At 52.7% G+C, this 26,049-nt stretch overlaps 2 protein-coding genes across 3 annotated transcripts in view; both read right to left on the reverse strand.

Annotated features, from left to right (window-relative positions):
- Nucleotides 1–119: 119 nt before the first annotated feature.
- Grwd1 (glutamate rich WD repeat containing 1) lies at nucleotides 120–10,633 on the reverse strand. Its single transcript, XM_006981937.4, has 7 exons — nucleotides 8,711–10,633; nucleotides 8,408–8,525; nucleotides 7,924–8,083; nucleotides 5,355–5,568; nucleotides 5,109–5,251; nucleotides 4,719–4,916; nucleotides 120–1,091 (listed from the first exon to the last, which is right to left on the reverse strand). Exons 1-7 carry the CDS (start codon nucleotides 8,895–8,897, stop codon nucleotides 774–776), a joined length of 1,338 nt encoding a protein of 445 aa, XP_006981999.3. The 5' UTR covers nucleotides 8,898–10,633; the 3' UTR covers nucleotides 120–773.
- A 93-nt stretch (nucleotides 10,634–10,726) lies between these two features.
- Nucleotides 10,727–26,049, reverse strand: part of Grin2d (glutamate ionotropic receptor NMDA type subunit 2D) — a 45,397-nt gene continuing 30,074 nt past the window's right edge. For both annotated transcript variants that reach the window (XM_076542532.1, XM_076542529.1), the window contains 3 exons: nucleotides 12,685–12,872; nucleotides 12,316–12,548; nucleotides 10,727–12,174 (listed from right to left, as the gene is read on the reverse strand). In XM_076542532.1, coding sequence (XP_076398647.1) covers nucleotides 10,867–12,174; nucleotides 12,316–12,548; nucleotides 12,685–12,872 — 1,729 coding nt within the window. In that variant the 3' untranslated portion in view covers nucleotides 10,727–10,866. The remainder of the gene's footprint in view (nucleotides 12,175–12,315; nucleotides 12,549–12,684; nucleotides 12,873–26,049) is intronic.

A 26,049-nucleotide genomic window follows, 5' to 3' on the forward strand; every position in this document is an offset into this window, starting at 1 on the left:
ACAGTCATAGGAAGGGCACTGACAGCCTAGTGAACTGAGAAGGAAATACCGAGGTAATAATAAAGGGGAGAAAATGGGGGTTCCCATTTCCCCCAGGATGATGCCTTAATAAACTGGTGGTCCGGAAAGAGACACCCATTTACTGACTCAGAGCCAGTTCCAAATGGAGTAAGGTTTAGAAAAGGCTGAGGCAGACAAAAAGGAAGAGCCGGCACAGGGTGACAGAGTCCAGCGCAGGGGGAGCTCCACACCAAATCCCCTTACATAGGAAGAAATCTCAAAGGACCGGGGTCTCCCGTGTCGGGGCCTGATTGTGGTCCTTTACTGCAGCAGAAGCCCAGACCCCCACAGTACAACAGTGGTCGGTCGGCACAGGGAGGGCACCCAACACAGTCCCAGTCTTGGATCTCAGGTGGACCTAGCTGGACAGAAGGCAAGGAGAGAACTAAATTCCACTGGAGCAACCCAGACCCAGCCTCGGCCCAGCATGGCAAAATCCTTCAAGTTCCTGGAGTCGATCACCAGCCAGAACTGGGTACTGGGTCAGAGGTCTAAGGGTCAAGCCAGGAGTCAACACCGACAGAAATCCCACACTGAGACCACATCCGGGACAGGCAAGGGTCGGTCCACAGGCAGACACCAGGTCAGTAGAATCCATTACTTCTGTTCCACATGGGCCAGTTGAGCACGTCCTTCTTTCTGGGGTGCAGTCTACAGACCTGACGGTCCAGTTCCCATGAAGAGCGGAGGCCCGAGGCCACGTGCCGGCCACCTTAGACGCTGATGGTGCGGAAGACCGTGAAGCCTGAGAGTGCGGTGCTAATCAGGACCCCAGGGCACTGAGGATGCCAGTGAAGCTCCTTCAGATCAGTCTCCCCCTGGTGCACGAACAGCAGCTGCTGGGGGAGGGCTGCCAGCCCGGGGTCTGCTTCCGCCTCACCTGCCTCCGGGTCCCGCTCCACTGCCAGGTCCCACTGTGTGATCTGGTTGTCAGCGCCCGAGGCTGCAAAGACCCCACCGTCCTGAGGGTGCCACTCGACAGAGGTCACGGGGGCCATGTGCTGCTTGAAGGTGGCCACAGGGGAGCCAGACTACGAGAGAGTGGAGGAGTCAGACCCCAGGGAGTACTTGGCACTCAGCCAGAGTTCAACCAGCCCTCTCCCCCCACTTACACTCATACAAAGCCAGAGTCCAGCAATGAACACAGGGGAAGGACAACAGGTGAGAAGACGTATGTATGGTCCATGGGAGGCTGGGAGCTTTTTCCTGCAAATAAGCCTCCTAACAAGGTGACAGGAGCCTGCATGTCCCTGAACATGCCTCAGCACCCCTTTCCTATAAAAAGAGCAGAGGGGTGGCTGTTCTTTAAGGCTGAGGCCTTCACAGGACAGAAACAGCTCCCTTAAGGTCCCTGATGCTACGCAAAGAGAACATTTTTGTTAGAATAAGTGGTACCAGGAACAGAAGTCCCTGGGCCATTTGGCATGGAGGGCTGCAGCTCCCTCTGGAAGCTTCCCCAAGGATGATTCCATAGAACTGATTAAGCTGGGCAAAGAGGCTGACGACATGATGATGCAGGGAAGGCCTGAAGCCAGGAGAGGTCTTGGCTTCCTCTAGAGACCGGGAGCGCCTCTTCCGCCTGCCTAGAACACCGCTCAGAACTACAGACAACTCCTAGCTCAGCTGTGATGTCACCTCTGCTCCTGTTCTGTGCCTCAGTTTCCTTCCTACAAGAAACAAATGGGGCTCAAATTCCCAGCTGATGCTGTATAGTCCACTAAAACAGACAATTCCCAGCATCCCAAGGCCACGGGCTATATAACCAGCTGTGTCTCTGCCACACGGGCAAAAGAGTTACAGTCTCTGTGCTGCCCAGCTGGTGTGGGAGCAAAAGACTGGGGGCACCACCTCCTCACAGACAGTGAGATCAGAGACTGGGTACTACCTCCTCACAGACAGTGAGAACAGAGACTGGGCACTACCTCCTCACAGTGAGAACAGAGACTGGGTACCACCTCCTCACACAGTGAGAACAGAGACTGGGTACTACCTCCTCACAGTGAGAACAGAGACTGGGTACTACCTCCTCACAGACAGTGAGAACAGAGACCGGGTACCACCTCCTCACAGACAGTGAGAACAGAGACTGGGTACTACCTCCTCACAGACAGTGAGAACAGAGACTGGGTACTACCTCCTCAGACAGTGAGAACAGAGACTGGGTACTACCTCCTCACACAGTGAGAACAGAGACTGGGCACCACCTCCTCAGACAGTGAGAACAGAGACTGGGTACTACCTCCTCACAGACAGTGAGAACAGAGACTGGGCACCACCTCCTCACACAGTGAGAACAGAGACTGGGCACCACCTCCTCACAGACAGTGAGAACAGAGACTGGGTACCACCTCCTCACAGACAGTGAGAACAGAGACTGGGCACTACCTCCTCACAGACAGTGAGAACAGAGACTGGGCACCACCTCCTCAGACAGTGAGAACAGAGACTGGGTACCACCTCCTCACAGACAGTGAGAACAGAGACTGGGTACTACCTCCTCACAGACAGTGAGAACAGAGACTGGGTACTACCTCCTCAGACAGTGAGAACAGAGACTGGGTACTACCTCCTCACACAGTGAGAACAGAGACTGGGTACCACCTCACACAGTGAGAACAGAGACTGGGTACTACCTCCTCACAGACAGTGAGAACAGAGACTGGGTACTACCTCCTCACAGACAGTGAGAACAGAGACTGGGTACTACCTCCTCACAGACAGTGAGAACAGAGACTGGGCACCACCTCCTCAGACAGTGAGAACAGAGACTGGGTACTACCTCCTCACAGACAGTGAGAACAGAGACTGGGTACTACCTCCTCACAGACAGTGAGAACAGAGACTGGGTACTACCTCCTCAGACAGTGAGAACAGAGACTGGGCACCACCTCCTCAGACAGTGAGAACAGAGACTGGGTACCACCTCCTCAGACAGTGAGAACAGAGACTGGGTACCACCTCCTCACAGACAGTGAGAACAGAGACTGGGCACCACCTCCTCACACAGTGAGAACAGAGACTGGGTACTACCTCCTCACAGACAGTGAGAACAGAGACTGGGCACCACCTCCTCAGACAGTGAGAACAGAGACTGGGTACTACCTCCTCACAGACAGTGAGAACAGAGACTGGGTACTACCTCCTCACACAGTGAGAACAGAGACTGGGTACTACCTCCTCAGACAGTGAGAACAGAGACTGGGTACTACCTCCTCACAGACAGTGAGAACAGAGACTGGGCACCACCTCCTCACAGACAGTGAGAACAGAGACTGGGTACCACCTCCTCACAGACAGTGAGAACAGAGACTGGGCACCACCTCCTCACAGACAGTGAGAACAGAGACTGGGTACTACCTCCTCACAGACAGTGAGAACAGAGACTGGGTACTACCTCCTCACAGACAGTGAGATCAGAGACTGGGTACTACCTCCTCACAGACAGTGAGAACAGAGACTGGGTACCACCTCCTCACAGACAGTGAGAACAGAGACTGGATACCACCTCCTCACAGACAGTGAGAACAGAGACTGGGTACCACCTCCTCACAGACAGTGAGAACAGAGACTGGGTACCACCTCCTCACACAGTGAGAACAGAGACTGGGTACCACCTCACACAGTGAGAACAGAGACTGGGTACTACCTCCTCACAGACAGTGAGAACAGAGACTGGGTACTACCTCCTCACACAGTGAGAACAGAGACTGGGTACCACCTCCTCACAGACAGTGAGAACAGAGACTGGGTACCACCTCCTCACAGACAGTGAGAACAGAGACTGGGCACCTCTCACAGACAGTGAGAACAGAGACTGGATACCTCCTCACAGACAGTGAGAACAGAGACTGGGTACTACCTCCTCACAGACAGTGAGAACAGAGACTGGGTACCACCTCCTCACAGACAGTGAGAACAGAGACTGGGTACTACCTCCTCACAGACAGTGAGAACAGAGACTGGGTACTACCTCCTCACACAGTGAGAACAGAGACTGGGTACCACGTCCTCACAGACAGTGAGAACAGAGACTGGGTACCACCTCCTCACAGACAGTGAGAACAGAGACTGGGTACCACCTCCTCACAGACAGTGAGAACAGAGAATGGGTACTACCTCCTCACAGACAGTGAGAACAGAGACTGGGTACTACCTCCTCACAGACAGTGAGAACAGAGACTGGGTACTACCTCCTCACACAGTGAGAACAGAGACTGGGTACCACCTCCTCACAGACAGTGAGAACAGAGACTGGGCACTACCTCCTCACAGTGAGAACAGAGACTGGGTACCTCCTCACACAGTGAGAACAGAGACTGGGTACTACCTCCTCACACAGTGAGAACAGAGACTGGGTACTACCTCCTCACAGACAGTGAGAACAGAGACTGGGTACTACCTCCTCACACAGTGAGAACAGAGACTGGGCACCACCTCCTCACACAGTGAGAAATCAGGCAGGAGCAAAGGTGAAGGGGAGACAGGAGGACGGGCCGCCTCAAGAGTCGCAGTAAGAGAGAGAGGGAAGCAGGGAGGGATGTGCAGGGCTGAATGAGTGATGCCTCTGCTCATAACCACATCCTGCTGGTCCTGCCTCCTCACCAGGATTTAATTCCCAGTAGCTTCCCCAGCCCTTAGGAGCCCAGCTGGGAAGATACCTTGAACTGTCGTAGGTCCCAGACTTTGAGGGCTCCATCATCCCCACCGCTGAGCAAGAAGGGTTCCCTGTGGCTCCAGTTGATGACATTGACATCCCCATCATGGGCAGTGGCTGTGGTGAGCATGCAGGCCTTGCCTGGGGCTGCTCGGATGTCCCAGATGCGAATGGAGGCATCAGCTGAGCAGGAGGCGAACACCTGAGTAGGGTGGAACAAGTCTGAGTGGGAAGGTGTGCCCCAAACAACCCAAAGACCATGGTACACTATCATCCGTTGTTCCCGTGTCTGAATCAGGCCCCAACGTGGGCCCCTCCTCTGCCAAGCCAAGGGTTCAGGTTCCTAGCCTGTCCCCATCAGACCCCCATGTCCAGGCCTCCAGTCTTTCCTCACCGTGTCCTCAGTTGGTGACCACTGCAGATCTTCCACTGAGCGTGTGTGGCCCACAAATGGCCGCTGGTCCACATGCCAGGAGCCACCGTCCGTGGGCGTCCAGAGGTGGATGTTCTTCTGACAGTCACCAGTCACCAAACGGCCTGAGAAAGGGTTAGGAAACCACCTTACCCACCTGGCCCCTTCCTGCCGTCCCAGGAGTCCTACTGCCCACCCTCCCTGAAGCACAGGACAATCCAGACTCACCGGGTACTCGAGGAGACCAGTCAAGAGCAAAGCCCTCACCCATGTGGCCAGCAAAGGAGAAGATGGGCTTCACGCGGGCCTGCTCATCCCGGAGGAAAATGGCCAGGGCCTGGGGGTCGTCTACCACCTGTAGGAGCCGCCTCAGTGCAAACACCTCCACCTGGCCCTTCTCTGACCACACTCCAGCCACAGGTTCCTCCCCCAGCCAGGATACCTGCCAGGGGGTGCACAAAACAAAGAGAGAAGCCTAAAGTTGGCCAGCAGACCCCCAGAACCATAACCTCTGCATGTCTACAGACAAACTGGAGGCCCACACAGCTTTGTGGAAAGAAACTGCAACCTCCAAGACCAGATGGTGACGGGTCACCTCCTGGTGCTGGGAGGACCAGTCAGGAGTGAGGGTGAAGCCCCACGCCCCCACTGGTTCTAGAGTGTGCTAAAGGGCTCCAGGGCCTGGGCCTCAGGACCGCCCACCTCTATACTCACTACAGCTCCTCAGCCTGCCCAATTAGCACAGGCAGCATTAGCATTCCTCAGTCATCTCCACTGCGCTGGCTAGTTTAGGTCAGCTCGGCATAAACTAGAGCAATCTGAGAGAAGGGAGCTTCACTGAGAAAACACCTCTATAAGACGGGGCTGCAGGCAGGAGGGCATTTACTTAATGAGTGACTGATGGGGGAGGGCCCAGCCCACTATGGGTGGGGCCATCCCTGGGCAGGTGGGCCTGGGCTCTGTAAGAAAGCAGGCTGGCCAGGCGGCGGTGGCACACCCCTTTAATCTGGCACTTGGGAGGCAGTCACAAGCAGATCTCTGAGTTCAAGGTCAACCTGGTCTACAGAGTGAGTACCAGGACAGCCAAAACTATGCATAGAAACCCTGTCTCAAACAAAACAAAACAGAAGAAAACAAACAAACAAAAAAAAAAAAAAAAAAGAAAAGAAAAGAAAGAAAGGAAGAAAGGAAGGAAGGAAGAAAGAAAGGAAGCAGGCTGAGCAAGCCATGAGGAGCAGCCAGTAAGCAGCTCCCCTGCATAGCTTCTGCATCGGCTCCTGCCTCTAGGTTCCTGCCCTGTTTGAGTTCCTGTCCTGACTTCCTTCAGTGATGAAGAGTGATGCGGAAGTGTAAGTCAAATAAACTCTTTCCTGTCCAAGTTGCCTTTGGATGTGGTGTTTTCCCACAGCAATAGTACCCTAACATTCACCTTGGGCCCGGACATTGAGACCCATGTTTGACTGTGTGTCTTCCTCACACCCAACACCTGTACTGAAGCACCCTTCCAAATCCTTCTAATCACCTGTACTGTGGTCACACACGTCTCTACTGACGCCATCCTTCCCATGAGTTGCCCCTTTCAGAATCAAACACGCTTGGCTCCCTGAAGCCAGGTCTCTGCACAGAAGCCAGAGGGATTCTCTTCAAAAGTCCCAGATGGCTCTTTCCTCCACTTGTTCCTAACTTCTCCTGAGGGAGAAGCCCAAGTCCACACAAGGCCAGAACAACGGGTCTTCTGGGTGCTCCCTCCACATCTTGTCACCGCCTCTGTCCACCCTGCTCCACACACTGCCCTCTCCACTTCACCAAACTTCAGAACTTGCTGGGTCTCTATCCCAAGAGCACCTGCGGACCAATCCTCCTCAAGCGGCACCATTACAAAAGCCACTCCAGCCTAGGAACACACTTACCCTACTTTCAGTTTTTCTCCACCACACTCAGCACCTGTAACAAACTACGTATTGACGGGTTTCTTCCTGTTCTGTCCCTCACTAGTATGTTAGTAGTCAGCTTTCTGTCTACAGGCTCAGTATCCTGAGGTTAGGACAGTACCTGAGGCATAGAAATAATTTAACAGAAACAACAGGCCCAGCTGTGGGTCAAGTTTTGGGTCTAAGTGCTCTTGTACATCATCTCCTTTTATTTACTCATCTACCTGATCAGAAGAAGATGCTTTATTCATTGAACCTAGGCCCTAACACACTCGAGGTGAGCACTCTACCACTGAGTTACCTTTGAACTCATTCTGTAGCTTAGGCTGGCTTTTGATCCTTCTGCCTCAGTTCCTAAACAATAGGTAAGTAAAATCCTTACATTTCACACTATAACCAGGTGCTGTTTCAGCTCTTACACACTGTTTAGTTCCTTACCAGTCCTACCTGGTAAGCATCATAATTCTCAGCATTTTGCCTAAGGGGAAACTGAGTGATGATGATGACGATGATGATGATAGCAACAAGCAAAAAACCACTATAGTCTAAAACATTACCTCGTATATAACAACCATTATTCCCCTAAAGATAAGGAAAACAAACAAACAAACAAAAAAACACTATGCACCAAACAAATCTGTGAAAGCTGAAGGGAACTGTTGGGTGTGGTGGCTCACGCCTGTTCTCTCAATCATTAGAAGCTGAGGCAGGGAAACCATCCTGAGTTTGAAGTCACCCTGGGCTACACAGTGAGAATATGTCTGAAGAACAAAAAAGAAAAAACTGAGGGGCAGGAGGAGGTACTGAGGGACATTTGAATGTTGGGGAACGGGGTATGCTGCACAAGCCCCTGGGAAGGCAAGTACCCGAACTCGGTTGATGCCACCATAGTGGGGAACCATGGCCAGATCCAGTTGAGGTTTCCGATCCTCTTCATCCTCCTCATCCTCCTCCTCTTCATCATCACTGCCCTCTGAGGGTGGCGGCCTCGTCCCATGGAGATTGTGCATTCGAAGCATCATCAGTCTGGGGAAGCAAAGGATGAATTAGGAACTGAATGCCAGGATGCTTAGGGCGGAAGGAGGCTGAGGACCCAGACTTTTAGGTCTGGCAGACGCGGATAGTCCTAACTCTTGGGTCCTTGAGGATGTCTTGAAAAAGTATGAATCTCAAGCCAATCGGTGGTGGCACATGCCTTTAATCCCAGCACTCGGGAGGCAGAGCCAGGCGGATCTCTGTGAGTTCGAGGCCAGCCTGGTCTCCAGAGCGAGATCCAGGACAGGCACCAAAACTACAGAGAAACCTTGTCTTGAAAAACAAAAAACAAAACAAAAAAAGTATGAATCTCACCTATTGCTCTGGGCGCTCTCAGCCTGGGTTCCCGCACACAGGAAAAGAGTGAGAGGGAGCTCTGTTCGGTTGTCGCCCAGGTGATCTCGGACTATATCAAAGCTGAGACAAGGGGCGCCTGGGGGGGGGGGGGAGGTACAGTCGCAGTGAGGATGAGACATTGGGAACTCCGCTCCCACCTCCAACAACGGCCAGCAGTCCGCAAGGGGGTGTCAAAACCCTCAGACTCCAGACCCCGCGTCCCCCAGGCTCCAAGTCAGGAACTTCATTTCCCTGGACCCGAGAATCAGGCCCTCAGCCTACCAGTTTGCGCACGATGGTACAGCACGTAGGCCTCCTCATCCATTACCAGCTCCTCCCCTTCTGCCAGGGGCGGCCCCTTGCCAGGCAGGTAGACCTGCGGTGGGCTTTCGGACCCTGGGTCGCAGGATTCAGCCTCCATGGGTTCCCCAGTTTCACATGTGCGCTTCCGACCCTTGCGCGCCGCCATCTTCTTGTCCCGGACGCGTCACTTCCGGTTTTCGCTTCCCACAGTCTAAGACCCACTGCACTGTTACCTGGGAAACCTGAGGGCTAGAAATAAGTAGTGGTGCGCTGAGAGATGGCCGCCCCAACTAACGGTGTCTGGCTCAGTGACAAAAGATAAATTAACAGCGATCGTGCCTTTCGTGCGACCTTGGCGAGTTCTTCCGCGCAGCAGAGGCAAGGCCTTCTGGGAGTTGTAGTTCTACAGGAGTCCTTGAATTCCGAGCCCCTGGGCATCTTCCACCTTTCATTCCTGGGGCTGTCTTTCCACTTAGTTAATTATTCATGTATGCAAACAAGCACTTACTGGCAAAGAGACTGGGCTTCTGTTCCCCGAGGACCTATAAGGCCGGTTTCTTCTCCTCTCCTTGTTATGATGGCTTTAAATTGTTTCAAAATGCTTTCGAGTAGACAGGCTGGACATTATGTATAAGTTAGTGGATTGAATCTGTCCTCTAGGGGCAGTCCATTTCCCAGCCAGGCATTCCCATGGCAGCTCTGGTCAGCAAGCACTTAATCAGAAAGTCTCTCTTGAGGCCGCTGCTACAACTGTGTCAACTCTCTTTATCCGCCCATGTGCACCCGAGTTTTGGTTAATTGGAATAATGAAATGTTGGAAATAGGTTCTCACTGGGGAGATTAAGGGTATTCAAGACGTGGGTTGGCCGCTTTCTTCATTTACATAAGATAACCCATCAAACCATTCTTGCCAGGAGCCTTAGGAACAGGACTCTAGATTTGGCCCTAATGTTTGCATCCCTTATTTTTACCTCTCCTCTTAGGGTGTGTCTCTTCCCTGCCCCCTCCACCCCTCTTTCCTCGGTCTCTTGCCACTCCCTGGGTTTTTATGGTGCCTTCCCCCATCTCCTGTTTCCTAGGACTTGGGGCGGAACTCAGGGTGCTATGAATGCTAGGAGAACACTCTGCCACCATTACACCAGCAGCCCAGTTTCTGTTGTCTGTTTTCCCCACGGACTTTTCTCAGATTCCATTTTCTCCCGAGAAGCTGAAGGGGCCTAAGAGACAGACATAGAGCTCAGGCTTGGACCGAGGAGGCGTAAAAACATGGTTTTATTCCAAACACTGCAGTGTAGTAGTGGGAGTGGGGAGGAAGGGTCCAGTGTGGGCTCCCAGACCCACCTCTCAATCCAGCCTCAGACCCTGCTGAGATCTGGGAAAGGAGGCCCGGGGGTGGAGTGTCTGCTGGATCATCACTGAAGGGTCATAAATAAGGGCTGGACTTGAAGATGTGGTCGGTGGCATCTGGGTTGGTAGTGGGGGAGGCAGGTGAAGGTAGGGCTTTCGTGGAGTATAGGTCATAGGTCAGAGACAACAAGGATCTAAAGGGAGGGGTCATCGAAGTCTGACGTAAGGGTCACAGTCTGGTCGGGGCACAGTCTGGGGTCAGATGATCATTTTAGGTGTTGGAAGTCACAGTCTGGGGTCAGGGGTTTCTGTGTGGCGGGGCCAAGGTCTGGAGTCACAGTTTGGCGTACTCGTCTCACAGTTTTGAGTCCTGATGAATGAAAGGTTAAAAACAGGCTCCCCGGGAGGTGTGGCTGGGGCCAGGGAGCTGCACAGTGATGTGAGGGCCATGGCCCCGAGAGTGGGCGCGGGGCGCGACGCGACCCCTCCCCATCTCCCGCCAAATCAGGTGACGTTAAAAAGCCCTTTTCGGGTTTAAAAAAAAGAGTCGGTGGCCTCCAAGAACCCCGCCCCCTTGCTCTCAGGATGGGTGAGATTTGGGCGACCAAGTCCCCTCTGGCTCATGGCTCCCCCAACGCGAGGGGGCGCAGAACGCTGCTCCAGGCGGGGTCCGGCCAGGTCCGTTTCCGTCCTTCCCAACCCCTGTGGGTCCTGTCCACTATAGAGCGCCCCCTCGGGCCGTGGCCTGCGCTGACCGAGAGGGCGGCGGGGGGGCCCCCGGAGCCGCGTCATACCTCGGACTCCAGGCTGGAGAAGTGCGCCGAGCCCCTGCGCGTGCCCAGGTCCCCGCCCCGGTGTCTCCGGTGCGGTGCAGTGGGCAGCTGCGGCCCCCAGTGCGCAGCGTGCGGGCAGCGGCGCGCGTGGCGCGAGGGCCCGGTGAGCCTGCGTGCGGGGGCCGCCCGTGGGCAGGAGCTCAGGTCCTCGAGCGATCGCGAGGTGGGCGCGGGCGGCGGGATGTCCCAGCCGCCGGCCGCACGCCGGTGTCGGTGGTGGTGCGGCGCGGCGGCGGGCGCACGGTGCGAGGCCCGCGGACGGTGAGGGTGCGGGCGCGGACACCCACAGCGGGCCCGGCGCCTGGGCGGCGGCCCCGCGGCCCAGGGTGGCGGCGGCGGCGCCCACCAGCCGCCGTCTAGGCCGTCGTGCGAGCAGCTGAGGTGGCGCGGCGGCGGGAGCAGCTCCAGGCTGGCGCAGTGGCGGCAGTGCCACGCGGGGCCGCCGCGCGGGGGCAAGTAGTCCCAGCTGCCGGCGCGCCAGCCCCCGAGCTTGTCGACCGACCAATAGCGGCCGGGCGGTGGCCCGAGGCGCTCGGCGTACGGGTAGGGGAAGTCGGCGAACCACCAGGGCTCCAGGCCGCCGAGCGACGCTCCGCCCAGGCTCTCCGAGTCCTCGGAGTCCGAAGGCGACGGCTCGAGGTCCATGTAGGCGCACGGTGGTGGCGGCGCGCGGCGCGGCGGCGGTGCGCTCGGGGCCCCCGCGCTCGGGCCGCCCGCGCCCCCACCCAGCAGCGGCTGGCTCTCGGGGTCGGAACGCGGCCAGCGCGCGGGCGCCGGAGGGCTCTCGTCCTCGAAAGCCAGGCGGCACAGTGGCGGCCCGACGGCGGCAGCTGCGGCGGCGGGCGGCGCGGGCGGGGATGGGAAGCCGGGGAAGGCTCCGGCGGGGGGCTCGGCCGCCTCCTGGTCGCGCACGATGGCGAAGTAGGAGGGTGGGGGCTTCTGCGGGGGCTGTGTGGTGGATGGGGACAGCGGGCGTCCGGCCGCGCCTCTGGGTGCCGCGCGCGCCTCGCCAAGGCCCAGCCCCTGCGGCTCGATGGGACCATAATATCGGTGATAGCCGTCGGCCAGCGCTGCGCCCCCCGGAGGCCCGGGGCCCTTGGCCCGGCGCCAGCGGTCGGCGGCTGCACGCTCTCGGGGCACGAAAGGCGCAGGGCCAGGGGGCGGACGCGCGGTGGGGTATGCGGGGCTGGGCAGCGGCTGCGGCGGGGGCGGAGGCTTGGCAGGCGGTGGAGCAGCCTCGGCGCTGCAGCAGCTGTACATGCCCTGTGAGGGGTGGGGACGGGTCAGCCAGGTGCCCGCACCCAACGACCTCTTCCTCCACGCTGGACCTGACCCACACCTTCCATTTCTTTGCCCCCTCGCCCCCCGCTGGTGCTTCCCCTGCTTCCACGCTCCCTTTCCTACCCTGGAGAAGGCCAGCAGGAAATCCATGCGGTGGGTGGGCCCCAGGCAATGCCGCAGGCGCCAGTACACCAGATGTTCCCAAGCGAAGACCAGCAAGGAGAGGCCCATGGCCACGAGGAGCATGTAGAAGACACCTGCCATGTTGTCGATATCCAGCTTGCTGCTCATCACCTCGATTTTGTCATTGTGGCAGATCCCGGAAAGCCACAGCCGCTCCAGCATCTCAATCTCATCTGGGGATGGGGTCAGAGTCACTTACTGTGAACACATTCTGCTCGGACAGAGCCCCGGCCCCAGCCCACGTTCCCCAGGACAGACGGCCAGCCCTCCCCTCTTCAGGGTAGGACTTCCCGCCCAGCGTAGCCGCACCGTCCCCCAGGAACTGCAGCAGCGCCAGGTCGATGGGCCGCTTCCAGCGGGAGCCCTTGTGCAGGGCGATGCCATAACCAGTGGTGGCGAAGACCTTGCCGGAGCCGATGGTGACCAGCTTGCAGCCCTCATCCTTGCGGGCCATGTAGTTGAGCACTGCTGCGTCATAGATGAAGGCGTCCAGTTTCCTGAGGACAGGGACGTGAAAGACAGGGTCAGTCTCACTTAGATGACCTCATGGCACTCCAGGAACCCCTTTCACCTCTAACCTGCAACTGCTCAGGAGCTCCTGAGCAGGTACCTCCTGGTGCCTCTTTTCAACATTGGTAAAACGGGCATAATTCCAACACTGCCGCGCCCAAGCTTTTGCAGAGGCGATAGTGCCTGGCAAAGCGGTGCTGGAGAAATGACAGCCATTGTAACTGTCAAGGGAACAGTCTCTTAATCCTCATCCTATCTTTCCAAAGATGATACTGTTTTTGTGGTTTTGTTTTTAATGAGAAAAAAAGGCTGGGCAGTCAGTGGTGGCGCATGCCTTTAATCCCAGCACCGGAGGGAGTTTGAGGCAGCCTGGTCTACAGAGCGGGTTCCAGGACAGCCAGGGTTGCACAGAGAAACAAACAAACAAACAAAAAAGGTCCCAGGGGTTGGAGCTCAGAGGCTGATGGCAGCATGAGAGTTCACAGCCACTTACAACCCCCCTCCAGGAGCTCTGATGGCGCCACCTCCTGGCCTCTGCAGGTACCTGTGTCTAGGTGACATACACTCACATAGACACATAAGTTAAAAAATATAAATATTTTTAAAAGGGCTTTCATTTTGTTAGCTGTGACACTGGTGGTGGAACCTGGGGCCCTATACGCGCTAGGCTATCATGTTATCATCACTCATGGCCAAGCCATGCCCCCAGACCCTCACTGGAGGGCACTAGGCAGGTAGGAACCACCTAATAACCACAGCCCAAGCTCTTGCAGTATAAAGAGGCCTGAGACTTAGCAGGGGGGATGGCAGTCACACCAGGGAGCACTTACATTTGAGCTGTATTCTACCTATTACTGTCCTGTCAGACCCAGTGCGTCATTTGATACCCACAAAATAGATGTACGACTAAAGCCTTTGTGTCTATTCTTTCCAGAAGGGGGGCCAGCCTCATCTGGGCCCTAAACTGCTAAGCCTTGGTGGGGAGAGAAGTCGGGAAGTAGAGTTACTCCATGGATGGGGATCACTGCTGTTCTTTACTTCTGATCCCAGGGAGCCGGCACATAGTTGTTCATTCTTAGCCCAGGCATAATTCTGGCACATACAACGAACTTTTTACAGAATGAATTGTGGAATATTTGTTTAACCAGGCGAAGATGTGGTACTTTTGTTCATGCTGCATTTGATAATGATGTAAAGATGTGCTGCATTTGTTTCACCTTGCCTGCCTAAAGCACCTGATTGGTCAAATGGCCAATAGGTAGGCAGAGAAAGGATAGGCGGGGCTACCAGGCAGCGAGAATAAATAGGAGGAAGAATCAAGGTTCCAGAGGAGAAGAAGGAGAGGAGGAGGAGAAAGAAGGACATGCCCAGGGCAAGAAGCCAGGCAGACATCACCCAGCCAGCCATAGGGAAGCAGTGAGAGAGACAAGAAAGGTAACAAACCCTGAGGCAAAGGAGACAAAGAAACAGGTTCATTTAAGTCAAAAGAGCTAGACCCAGCATTCAAAACTAATAAGTCTCCGTGTCATGATTTAGGAGCTGGTCGGTGGCCCAAAAGAAAAAGCCTGGTACCATGGATTGTGTGAGTAAACAGTCCACATCAGTTACAGGTTGAGAACCACTGCCCTACAGGACCATCTCTTGAGCCCTTACAGTTTTTTTACATTTATTTGTTTATTGTGGGGGGGGGCACATGCGTGCCATGGTACACTTGTGGTCCGTTCTTTCCTTCCACTCTGTGGACTCTGGAGGTTGACCTCAGGCCAGCAGGCTTGGGAGCAAGTGCCTTTATCTGGTGAGCGATCTCACCAAGCCTTGCCTTTTGAATGCATCATTTTTCACATTTATTTATGTGTGTGGGAGGGCATGGCATGCACACAAAGGGTGGAGAACAACTTGCCGGAGTTGGTTCTTCCTTTTTACCATGTGGCTTCCAGGGACCGAGGTCAGGTCTGCGGCCTTGGCCCTGTGTCACTTTTGTGTTTGAATGCACGTGAGCACGTTCAGTTGTTTGTAGGTGCATACATGCATGTGTGTGGAGGCTAAGGGACGACCTTGGGTGTCACCCTCAGGACCACAGTAGCCTTCTTTGAGACATGGCATCTTTTTTTGTTTGTTGTTTTTTGAGAAAAGGTCTTAACTGTGCAGCCCTAGCTGGTCTGGAACTTGCTTTGTGGACTAGGCTGGCCTGAAACTCAGAGATGCACCTGCCTCTGCCTCCTGAGTGCTGGGATTAAAGGCGTGGGCCTCCATGCCGAGCAAGACATACATTTGACCTAGACATACAATGGCCTAGAGCTCACCAAATAGACTAGCCTGGCTGGCCAGAAAGCCTCTCGGACGGGCCTGTCCTGGATTCCACAACTAGGCGCGGTTTTACCTGGCTCTGAGGATGGTTGACTGGGCTGTCACCTCGGCCCAGTATGACTTCCTTTGGAGACTGGCCTTAAACTTTACATCCTCCTGCCTCAAGCCACTTGAGTATTTGAGAAGACAGGTCAACACCATTAGGCCTGCCTTCTGTGTTTATTCTTTAAATGGTGTAGATACTGGGGTGAACTTTTGGTCACACTTCTTACAGACTCCACACAACTTCTAACAGGGAGGTCCCTCACCTTGTCTAGCATTATCTAAAAACAGTCTGCCATGACAGGATGGACCCTGTGCATGGCCATGGTAGCCACTGTCCACACACAGCTCTTGAATACTTGAAATGTGGCTAGTGTGAGGAGATGAAATTTTAAATATTATTTCCTTGATTTTTTTAAACTAAAATACTACTGGGTGGAACAGATATGTGAGAAGGCAATGACTAGAGGCTGGTCCCAGAGACAGGAAGAATCCTCCAGGAAGGAATACTTAACCCCTACTTAACCTGGACTTTCTTTCTTTCTTTTTTCTTTCTTTCTTTTTTTTTTTTTTGTTTGTTTTGTTTGTTTTTTGTTTTTCGACACAAGGTTTCTCTGTGTAGTTTTGGTGCCTGTCCTGGATCTCGCTCTGTAGACCAGACTGGCCTCGAATTCACAGAGATCTGCCTGGCTCTGCCTCCCGAGTGCTGGGATTAAAGGCTTGTGCCACCGCTGCCCGGCTTAACCTTTTTATGTGGTGTGTGTGTGTGTGTGTGTGTGTGTGTGTGTGTGTGTGTGTGTGCACGCGTAAATAAAGTACAGAGCAGAACCTGTCCATGCATTCACTTCTACCAGGGAGACTGACCAAGCAGACTCCTAGAATTGAGGTGATACAGCCAAAGCAAAGAAGAACTTGGGGTGAGGCAGAGGCTAGGGACCCCAAGAATTACCTTTCATCTTGGGGGGTCATTGAGGGTGCCACTCTGGAGAGGGGTCTTAGTTTTCTCTCAATCCTTAACTGGCAGCGGGACCTCAGCTGACATCCAGGAGCGTGTATACATAGGCAAGCCTCCGGGCACTTCTGCCTGGTAGGCAGACTCTAATTTCTCTCTAGGTTTCTCTTTGTTTAGGAAAATGCCCATGAGGGCAGAAAGTGAATTGCTCTCCACATTTAAGTGGAGATAATTTGGTGTTTCCGGACTTGGGCTGAGATGAGAGATGGAAGGGCTGGGAATAGCATCAGATGGAGAGAGTCGTCTTGGAGGAAATGAGTGGGATGAACTTGAGGGTTTCAGAGAAATGCTACAAGACAAAGCTTCCGAGATGGAAACAGTGGAGGAGTTTCAGAAGGTGGAATCAAACAGCATTTACTTTTTAGTTTCTTGGTCCTAATGGAACCAAGAGCCCCGAGCCAAACAAGAACTCCACCACTGAACTGCATGTCTAGTCTAGCACTCACTTTTATTTTTTAAGATGTATTTTTTTATTATTGCATGTGTATGAGTGTTTTGCCTGCGGATTTGTGTAGCACATGCATGCAGTGCCTGTGGAGGCCGGAGGAGGACAACGGATGCCTTAGAACTGGAGTTACAGATGGTTGTGAGCCACCACACAGGTGCTGGGAGTAGAACCCAGACCCTCTGCGAAAGCAGTGATGCTCTTGACTGCTGAGCCCTCTCCAGCCCCCTGCTGAGCCCTCTCCAGCCCCCTGCTGAGCCCTCTCCAGCCCCGGCACTCCCTTTGGCTATTTACTCAGCTGTTCTGTGACAGCAGTGTCTGCTTTCCCTGTTTCCTGAATCCCTATTTAAATTCAACCTTGGGCTGGAGCTGCAGCTCAGTAGGTAGACAGCCTACCTAGAATTCCCCTGTGAGGGGCTGGGGGCGTGTCTCAGTGGTAAAGCCCTTATGTCAAGTGGGGGTGGGCTTTGAGGTTTCAAAAGCCCAGGCCAGCCCGCCCCGCCCCCCCACCTGCTACCTGTGGATGAGGATGTAAACCCTCAGGTTCCATGCCTCTGCTTCCCATCGTGATGATGATGATCTTGGACTAACCCTCTAAACTGTAAGCCAGCCCCCAATTAAATGCTTTCTTTTAATTATAAGAGTTGCCTTGGCAAAAGACACGGTCAATAAGACAAAAAGACACCCTACAGAATGGGAAAAGATCTTCACCAACCCCACATCTGACAGAGGACTGATCTCCACAGTATATAAACAGCTCAAAAAACTAGAAATCAAAATACTGAACAATCCAATTAAAAAATGGGCTAAAGAGCTAAACAGAGAATTCACAAAACAAGAATCACAAATGGCTGAAAGGCATTTAAAGAAATGCTCAACATCCTTAATCATCAGAGAAATGCAAATCTGAGATACCACCTTACACCTGTCAGAATGGCTATGATCAAAAACACCAATGACAGTCAGTGTTGGTGAGGATGTGGAGCAAAGGCAATGCAAACTTGTACAACCACTGTGGAAATCAGTATGGCGGTTTCTCAGAAAACTGGGACTCGAGCAACCTCAAGACCCAGCCATACCACTCTTGGGCATATACCCAAGGAATGCTGATTCATACCACAAAGATACATGCTCAGCTATGTTCATAGCAGCACTATTTGTAATAGCCAGAACCTGGAAACAACCTAGATGCCCGTCAACTGAAGAATGGATTAAGAAAATGTAGCCGAGAGGTGGTGGCGCACACCTTTAATCCCAGCACTCGGGAGGCAGAGGCAGGCGGATCTCTGTGAGTTCGAGGCCAGCCTGGTCTACAAAGTGAGTTCCAGCAAAGGCGCAAAACTACACAAAGAAACCCTGTCTCGAAAAATCAAAAAAAAAAAAAAAAAAAAGTGGTACATATACACAATGGAGTACTACTTAGCAGAGAAAAACAATGACAGCATGAAATTTGCAGGCAAATGGATGGAACTAGAAAATATTATCCTGAGTGAGGTAACCCAAACCCAGAAGGACAAACATGGTATATACTCACTCGTAAGTGGATTCTAGATATAAAACAAATAACAATCAGACTGCAACCCACAGAACCAGGGAGGCTACATAGCAGGGGGGACCCTAGGATAACTGTGGCTTATAATAAGTTTTGGTTTAACTCAATTACTGACCAAACCTCAATGAAACATTTCACTATTAAGATAATAGAAAAATAAATAAATTAATTAATTTTAAAAAATAAAAATGAAATATATAAAAAAAGAGTTGCCTTGGTCATGGTGTCTCTTCACAGCAATAGACCAGTGACTAAGATGCCTAGCAATGTACAAAGCCAATCCACAGCATTGCAAAAATAAATTCACATGTTAACCAGGTGCCTCACTTTTGTTATCACTTGAACAGGTGAGGCAGGAGGATTGCTGTGAGTTTGAGGCTATCCTAAGGTATATAAGTTTACATATAAGCTATATATGAGTTGGAGGCTATCCTAAGCTATATGAGGATACCTTTGTGTAATAGTTTTCTCTTGAGATTCAAACATTCCATTCCACACGAAAGCTCCTTCAGCAGAAGGCAAACAACGCCAGGAAGCTTCAGGAAGTCCCTGAAACCGACCAGATTTACTAGGCCCCCTAGTCCCTCTCAGAAAAGGCAAGCTGCAAACAGACTCTCAGACAAACCAAACTGCAAAGAACACTCGGACCAGACCAACTGCCTGGAGGAAGCAGAAACCAGCTGAGCTGCCCAGAAGAGGTGTAGGCCAACTGAGGCACCTGGAGAGGACACTCTCCAAGCTGATGCTCTGTCTGCAGGCTGTGCCGTGGGCTCCAGGTTCCAGCTGTGTGAGCTGTCACCATGCTGGGGTGGGCCTTGGTGATGCAGCTGTCTGTGAGTCATTTCTGCTCTTGTAAGTGACCCCCAACAAAACTCACTGAGTCCCAAAGCTTGGTTTTGGTGGGATCCGTGCTTTGGTTTGTCACAGGCTCCCTGTCTGGAGTGAGTAGATGTCTGTCGTGTCTCCGCAGGAAAAGTTTTGTCTCACAATATAACTGGTGCCCAAACAAGAGCACAGCAGAACCAAAGATGAATTTGGGAGGAGTGAGGACCTGACTATGGTCCTGACTATGGCTAGCCAGGCGTGCCTCTGAGGCTGAGCTGCCTGAGGGGGAAGCATCTGCGGAGGACTGTGCCTCTGTGCTGCGACAGTGGTCGCGTGGTTCTTTCGGGGTGGTGGACAAGCCACGGAGGCTGAGCCGTCAGGACTAGGAGCGTCTGTGGGAGGAACCCCAGGATGGAATCCTCACCTATGCGGTATGGGTGGCACGCCCGCTTGAGGAGTGGGGTCCGCATGTGAACACGGAGATGCCCTGAAAGCAGGTAAAGGGTTAGAGGAAGCTTGGCTGTCTTTGAGATTGGCACACAGGAGTCAAGACTGTTGGCAGCAGCTGCGGAGCCTGCCTGGCCACTGCTGGTCGTTAGCAAGGCACCTGAGGCCTAGAAGGTGCCAAGCAGGAACTTGTTTGTGTAACAGAGCAATTTTGACGAGAGAGGGAGAGGCAGTGGCATCCTCCGTGTTAGCCTCTGGCAAGAAAATTAGCTAAGCGAGAGGGTGAGGTGTAGGTTCAGGCTTGCCGCTTCGGAGGGCCTGGGGGCCGAAGGAAAAGAGAGGACAAGTTAGAGCTGTGTCAGAAGCCCTTCCTGGAAGCCAAGAACTCGGAACCCATGGGAAGATTCAGAGAGCGAGGAAGAGAACATGGTGGACGCAGTAGAAGATACCCCGAGGGACCGCCGACCCTTAATAGGAAAAGGGAAAGTCTGTCCAACACAAAGATGGGGGCCTAGACAGTAGAAACTAGGGTGAACAGGGCATGCTCACAACTTGAACTTGTGGAATTGGGAGAGAAGTTTTTGTTTGTTTGTTTTTGTTTTTGGAGACAGGGTTTCTCTGTGTAACAGCCCTGGCTATCCTGGAACTCACTCTGTAGACCAGGCTGGCCTCGAACTCACAGAGATCCACCTGCCTCCCAAGTGCTAGGATTAAAAGCGTGCACCACCACCGCCTGGCTAGGGAGACTTCTAAAGCAATGAAAGAGCCTGTAAGCGGATGGGATCCATCGGGCTGCGGTGGAGGCAGAAACCTGAGCAGTGGGACTACCATCCCTCCTTAAGGCAAAGGCTGCATAACCTGAGAAGGTATGAGGGAAATCGGTCCCCGACAGACTGGCTTATCAGAGCCATTAGGAACAGTTGGTTAGCATGGTCTGAAGTCCCCATAAATGTCGGGGCTGGAGGAGCACAGTGGAGGACCAGGAGTGAGGAAAGCTGAGCTGGGACCCCAGGTCACTGTGTTCACAGAGGAGTTACTAAAGGCTCACCCAGCAGGGACCTGGAGCCCGGCATGGAGCTTCAGTGGCCTTGCCGAGCTCTTTGGTGGGCAAGATCTTTATCTGTGGTGGGTAAGAGGCTTGGGCAGATCTCAGTGACTTCGAGCAGCATATAAAGAGTGTCCACAAAGCGAGAGAGCCGCCTAGAGGAGATGGGAGAAAGGTAAAGCGGAGGGAGAGGTGTCTGGGTAACTTGAAGAGGAATATGGGAAGGTCTAGCTGGAGTTTCTAAGGGAAACAACTGACGGAAAGCCAGACTGTGTGCTAATGGACTTCTGGGTGGCTTCAAAGCCTGAGGAGCAGTTCACAGCAGACATCCATGATAGAACAATGGAGGTGAAGATGATCAAGTCTGTCCTCCAAGATGAAGGAGGGTTCCCTCCAGCAAAGGATCACACTAGAGGTGGAGATGGTTTTCCCGCCAGGGTCTCCCCCAACAGCCAGACACATTGAATGGAGTCAACACTACAGCCACTGGTACAGTGCCGACCCAGGGAGCCAGCAGGTGCAGCTGAGGAGAGCAAGAGCACGTTCACCTCTGACCCCGTGTAGGGCTGAGCAGATTAAGCCAGGCCCACCAAGTCTATCAGGTGAAGAGAATGTAGGGAGGCTCCATGGACAGTTCCAGGATCCAGAAATGTAATGGGCCAAAGAGTGACTGAGGATTACAGGGAACTAACCGAGTTAGCACCTCCTGTCTGTGCTTTGTGCTCAGCCCTGACCACTGGAGGAAGCAATCGATAACAAGGGATGGAACCGTGCCAGGCTGTGTTAGACCTTGCCTGTGTCTGCCTTCAGTGCCTTCCTGGTGAACCTCTGGGGTCACCTGCCACTTCTGGGAAGAGATGACAGTGGACTTCCAGAGTGCTTCACCAAGGTCATCTCTGTACCCTCACTATTGTTATGGGTTGGTGGCTCAGGACATTCCTTGTCCTGCTCCCCCTCTGGGAAAAGTCTTACTACAGAGACATGGGGCTCACCTCTGAGTGGCTTGCAGATCTGGAAGGCCATTGGAGAGACAACCTGGTATAATGGTGTTCCCACCTACCTACAGCCCTGCTAAGGCTAGGCTAAATAAAGGGGAAACGTTAAGACAATAGCTAAAGAGTTTGAATCCCAAAGGTAACTACATGGGTGGGAAAGGGGACTCCCAGAGGCCATCAGGTTATTGAATGAAAACCCTAGTGCCAGAGGTGGGCTTAACTTCCCGGTGAATTGTTGGCCAGGAAAGCCCCGCGGTCCCGCAGACCATAAGGGCTGTTGCTACTGGGGTTGGTCATATGCCACACCTAGATGCTAAGACCCTACTGCTGAAGGCAGTGCATGTGCAAGCTGTGACTCGGAACCTGGAGAAATAAAGCTGGGATCGAATAGGAAATGCACACCCTGCTGGCCGGCTTCCACATGGCCAGAGGTGACCCTGTAGGTCACTGGTGGAGAACTGCCACCAACATTCCTGTTTGGCTACGGCCCCTTGGTGCTGGAATACCAGCATGCTCGACAGGATGTCCCTGCGTGTGCAATAATGGCTTAGCTATCTTGGGTAAGACCAACAGCCTTCCAATTGGATTTAAGGCCTGCTCTCTAAGAGGGGGTGCACGTCTGGTACTAAGTGAGGAGGTCTTGGTCCCAACAGGGAAACAACTTCTGTCGTTTTACTAAATGGATGTGATGTGTCTGTCAAACTTTCTTCTCTCTCTCTCTCTCTCTCTCTCTCTCTCTCTCGAGACAGGGTTTCTCTGTGTAGTTTTAGTGCCTGTCTGGATCTCACTCTGTAGCCCAGGCTGCCCTCGAACTCACAGAGATCCGCCTGCCTCTGCCTCCCCAGTGCTGGGATTAAAGGTGTGCAACACCGCCACCTGGCTGTCAAACTGCTTTCTAAACGTGTGCTTACACCCATAGATCACTGTTGTCAGCCGAAACTCATAACCATCAGTGACTATGGTACAGTGGCCCAATTCTTAGTCACAGGTAGACATCTATAGTCATCTCCCTCTAAGGCTCAGGAATCATTGTGAAAGAGGACCAGAGAAACTATAAGAACTAGGGCGGGGGGCTGGAGAGATGGCTCAGTGGTTAAGAGCACTGCTTGCTCTTCCAGAGGTCCTGAGTTCAATTCCCAGCACCACATGGTGACTCACAACCATCTCTAGTGGGATCTGATGTCCTCTTCTGACGTAAAGTTGTACATGCAGATAAAGCACTCATATACATAAATAAATAATAAAATCTTAAAAAAAAAAAGAGCCGGGGGAAGGAGTGAAGTGTTGTGTAACAAATTTCTCCAAGATAGAAACATTCCATCCTGCAGGGAAACTCCTTAAGCAGGAAAGTAAACAACTCAAAATAGCTTCAGGAAGTCCCTGAAACTAAGCAGCTTCATTAAGCCCCTCCTTGCCAGAGTTAACAATAAAAGCTGAGAGTCCTTCTCAGTTGGAAGCTGAGCTGCAAAGAAGACTCAGGAGAAAAGCTGCAAAGAGGACTGTGAGGCCAGAGTTACTGCCTGGAAGAAGCAGAGACCAGCTGCCAGGGATACAGGGTGAGGCCCTGTCTCAACAAACAAACCATAGCGTCTTCCCTTGGTCATCGTGGTGACTAACAGCCATGCATGGCTATTTATTCTTACATCTTGAAAATTAAAAATCTGCCCCTTAAGTTAGAGCAAGCACATTTCAAGGGATCTGTCTTGCTGAACTACAGGAGTCTGCTTCTTTCCTTCTACTGCACGAGAGTGCTCCTCTACTACATAGAGCTGTGTGCTCCAGAGTGCTCCTCTACTACATAGAGCTGTGTGCTCCAGAGTGCTCCTCTGCTACATAGAGCTGTCTGCTCCAGAGTGCTCCTCTACTACATAGAGCTGTGTGCTCCAGAGTGCTCCTCTACTACATAGAGCTATGTGCTCCAGAGTGCTCCTCTACTACATAGAGCTATGTGCTCCAGAGTGCTCCTCTACTACATAGAGCTGTCTGCTCCAGAGTGCTCCTCTACTACATAGAGCTGTGTGCTCCAGAGTGCTCCTCTACTACATAGAGCTGTGTGCTCCAGAGTGCTCCTCTACTACATAGAGCTGTGTGCTCCAGAGTGCTCCTCTACTACATAGAGCTGTGTGCTCCAGAGTGCTCCTCTACTACATAGAGCTGTGTGCTCCAGAGTGCTCCTCTACTACATAGAGCTGTGTGCTCCAGAGTGCTCCTCTACTACATAGTGTGCTCCAGAGTGCTCCTCTACTACATAGTGTGCTCCAGAGTGCTCCTCTACTACATAGAGCTGTGTGCTCCAGAATGCTCCTCTACTACATAGAGCTGTCTGCTCCAGAGTGCTCCTCTACTACATAGAGCTGTGTGCTCCAGAGTGCTCCTCTACTACATAGTGTGCTCCAGAGTGCTCCTCTACTACATAGAGCTGTCTGCTCCAGAGTGCTCCTCTACTACATAGAGCTGTCTACTCCAGAGTGCTCCTCTACTACATAGAGCTGTGTGCTCCAGAGTGCTCCTCTACTACATAGAGCTGTGTGCTCCAGAGTGCTCCTCTACTACATAGAGCTGTGTGCTCCAGAGTGCTCCTCTACTACATAGAGCTGTCTGCTCCAGAGTGCTCCTCTACTACATAGAGCTGTGTGCTCCAGAGTGCTCCTCTACTACATAGTGTGCTCCAGAGTGCTCCTCTACTACATAGAGCTGTGTGCTCCAGAGTGCTCCTCTACTACATAGTGTGCTCCAGAGTGCTCCTCTACTACATAGAGGTGTGTGCTCCAGAGTGCTCCTCTACTACATAGAGCTGTCTGCTCCAGAGTGCTCCTCTACTACATAGAGCTGTGTGCTCCAGAGTGCTCCTCTACTACATAGAGCTGTCTACTCCTGAGTGCTCCTCTACTACATAGAGCTGTGTGCTCCAGAGTGCTCCTCTACTACATAGTGTGCTCCAGAGTGCTCCTCTACTACATAGAGCTGTCTGCTCCAGAGTGCTCCTCTACTACATAGAGCTGTGTGCTCCAGAGTGCTCCTCTACTACATAGTGTGCTCCAGAGTGCTCCTCTACTACATAGAGCTGAGTGCTCCAGAGTGCTCCTCTACTACATAGAGCTGTGTGCTCCAGAGTGCTCCAGAGTGCTCCTCTACTACATAGAGCTGTCTACTCCAGAGTGCTCCTCTGCTACATAGAGCTGTGTGCTCCAGAGTGCTCCTCTACTACATAGAGCTGAGTGCTCCAGAGTGCTCCTCTACTACATAGACTGTCTGCTCCAGAGTGCTCCTCTGCTACATAGAGCTGTGTGCTCCAGAGTGCTGCTCTACTACATAGAGCTGTCTGCTCCAGAGTGCTCCTCTACTACATAGAGCTGTCTACTCCTGAGTGCTCCTCTACTACATAGAGCTAGCTGTCTGCCCGAGAGTGCTGCTCTGCCACCCTTAGTAGACTTGTATGTTCACTGCTGAGGCAGGGCTCAGCCACTGCCTAGTGCAAAAAGACCTGAACAAATACTTGATGGAGGTGAGAGCAAGGGACGGAGAGAAGGAGGACTATATTATAATGCCTTTCCCCTTTCATATCAGTGGGGGTCATCAAGCCTATACCAGCCCCACTCAATTACTTCCTCCTTTGTTCCTTTGTATATTAAATAAGTGTGTGTGTGTGTGTGTGTGTGTGTGTGTGTGTGTGTGTGTGTGTGTGTGTCTTACACCAAGAAAAGAGGTCCCAGCACACTGGCACTGGGAATTCCCTGACAAAGAAGGTCCGAATGAGCCCAGGCTGGATCTCCTGGTCAGCAGCTCTGCTCATGCACTCATGGGCTGGCCACTCTGCAGGGTCAGATCTCCATTCCCAAATGTGAGCAATGCTGACATCAATAAAAACAATGGAACAGATGGGGAGAAGGAAGCGAACTGGTGAAATGTTACTAATGTCAGAGGAAGAAGAGGAGACACTGAGACCTTAAACATGAGCAGGAATCTATAGAAGACCACACTGTAGAATTTATAAAATACTACAAATTTGGAGACCAAAAGTGCCAGGTATGGTAGAACACATCTACAATCCCAGCATTGGGAAGGCTTAGGCAAAAAGATCACTGAAAGTTCCAGGCCAGCCTGGTGTACATAGAAAGTTCCAGACCAGCCTGGTCCACAGCAGGGAGATCCCCATGTCAAAAAACAAACAAAAACCACTACCAACAAAACCAATTCTAGACAAAAGAAATAAGTTCTTGGAAAATAAAAATACACTTGGCCAGGAGTGCTTGGTAAAAGCTGTCCTAACATGCATGAGAACCCCACGTCCATACCTCAACACCTCAGATACATTAGTCAGCAGAATACAGTAACAGAAATAAGTTTAAAACAGAGCAGAAGGAGCAGGAAACAGAAAAACGGGAGCAAGTGCTCTGACACAGCACTTGCCTAGGGCCCACCCTGGCGTGGGGCAAGGGAGAGAAGAGCGGGGTATGGGGAGAAATGGACAGGAAATTTATGTCAAGTTCATCT

Source organism: Peromyscus maniculatus, chromosome 1 (assembly GCF_049852395.1).
Source record: "Peromyscus maniculatus bairdii isolate BWxNUB_F1_BW_parent chromosome 1, HU_Pman_BW_mat_3.1, whole genome shotgun sequence".
In the NCBI taxonomy this organism is placed as follows: Eukaryota; Metazoa; Chordata; class Mammalia; order Rodentia; family Cricetidae; genus Peromyscus; species Peromyscus maniculatus.

What these genes read in the sequence shown, in the direction of transcription:
- Grwd1 (XM_006981937.4), bottom strand. Translation starts at nt 8,897, where the DNA reads ATGGCGGCGCGCAAGGGTCGGAAGCGCACATGTGAAACTGGGGAACCC. An exon ending in GTACCATCGTGCGCAAACTG is followed by an intron (nt 8,526 to 8,710) that starts GTAGGCTGAGGG and finishes CCCCCCCCCCAG; the next exon opens with GCGCCCCTTGTCTCAGCTTT. An exon ending in GAGAGCGCCCAGAGCAATAG is followed by an intron (nt 8,084 to 8,407) that starts GTGAGATTCATA and finishes TTGCTTCCCCAG; the next exon opens with ACTGATGATGCTTCGAATGC.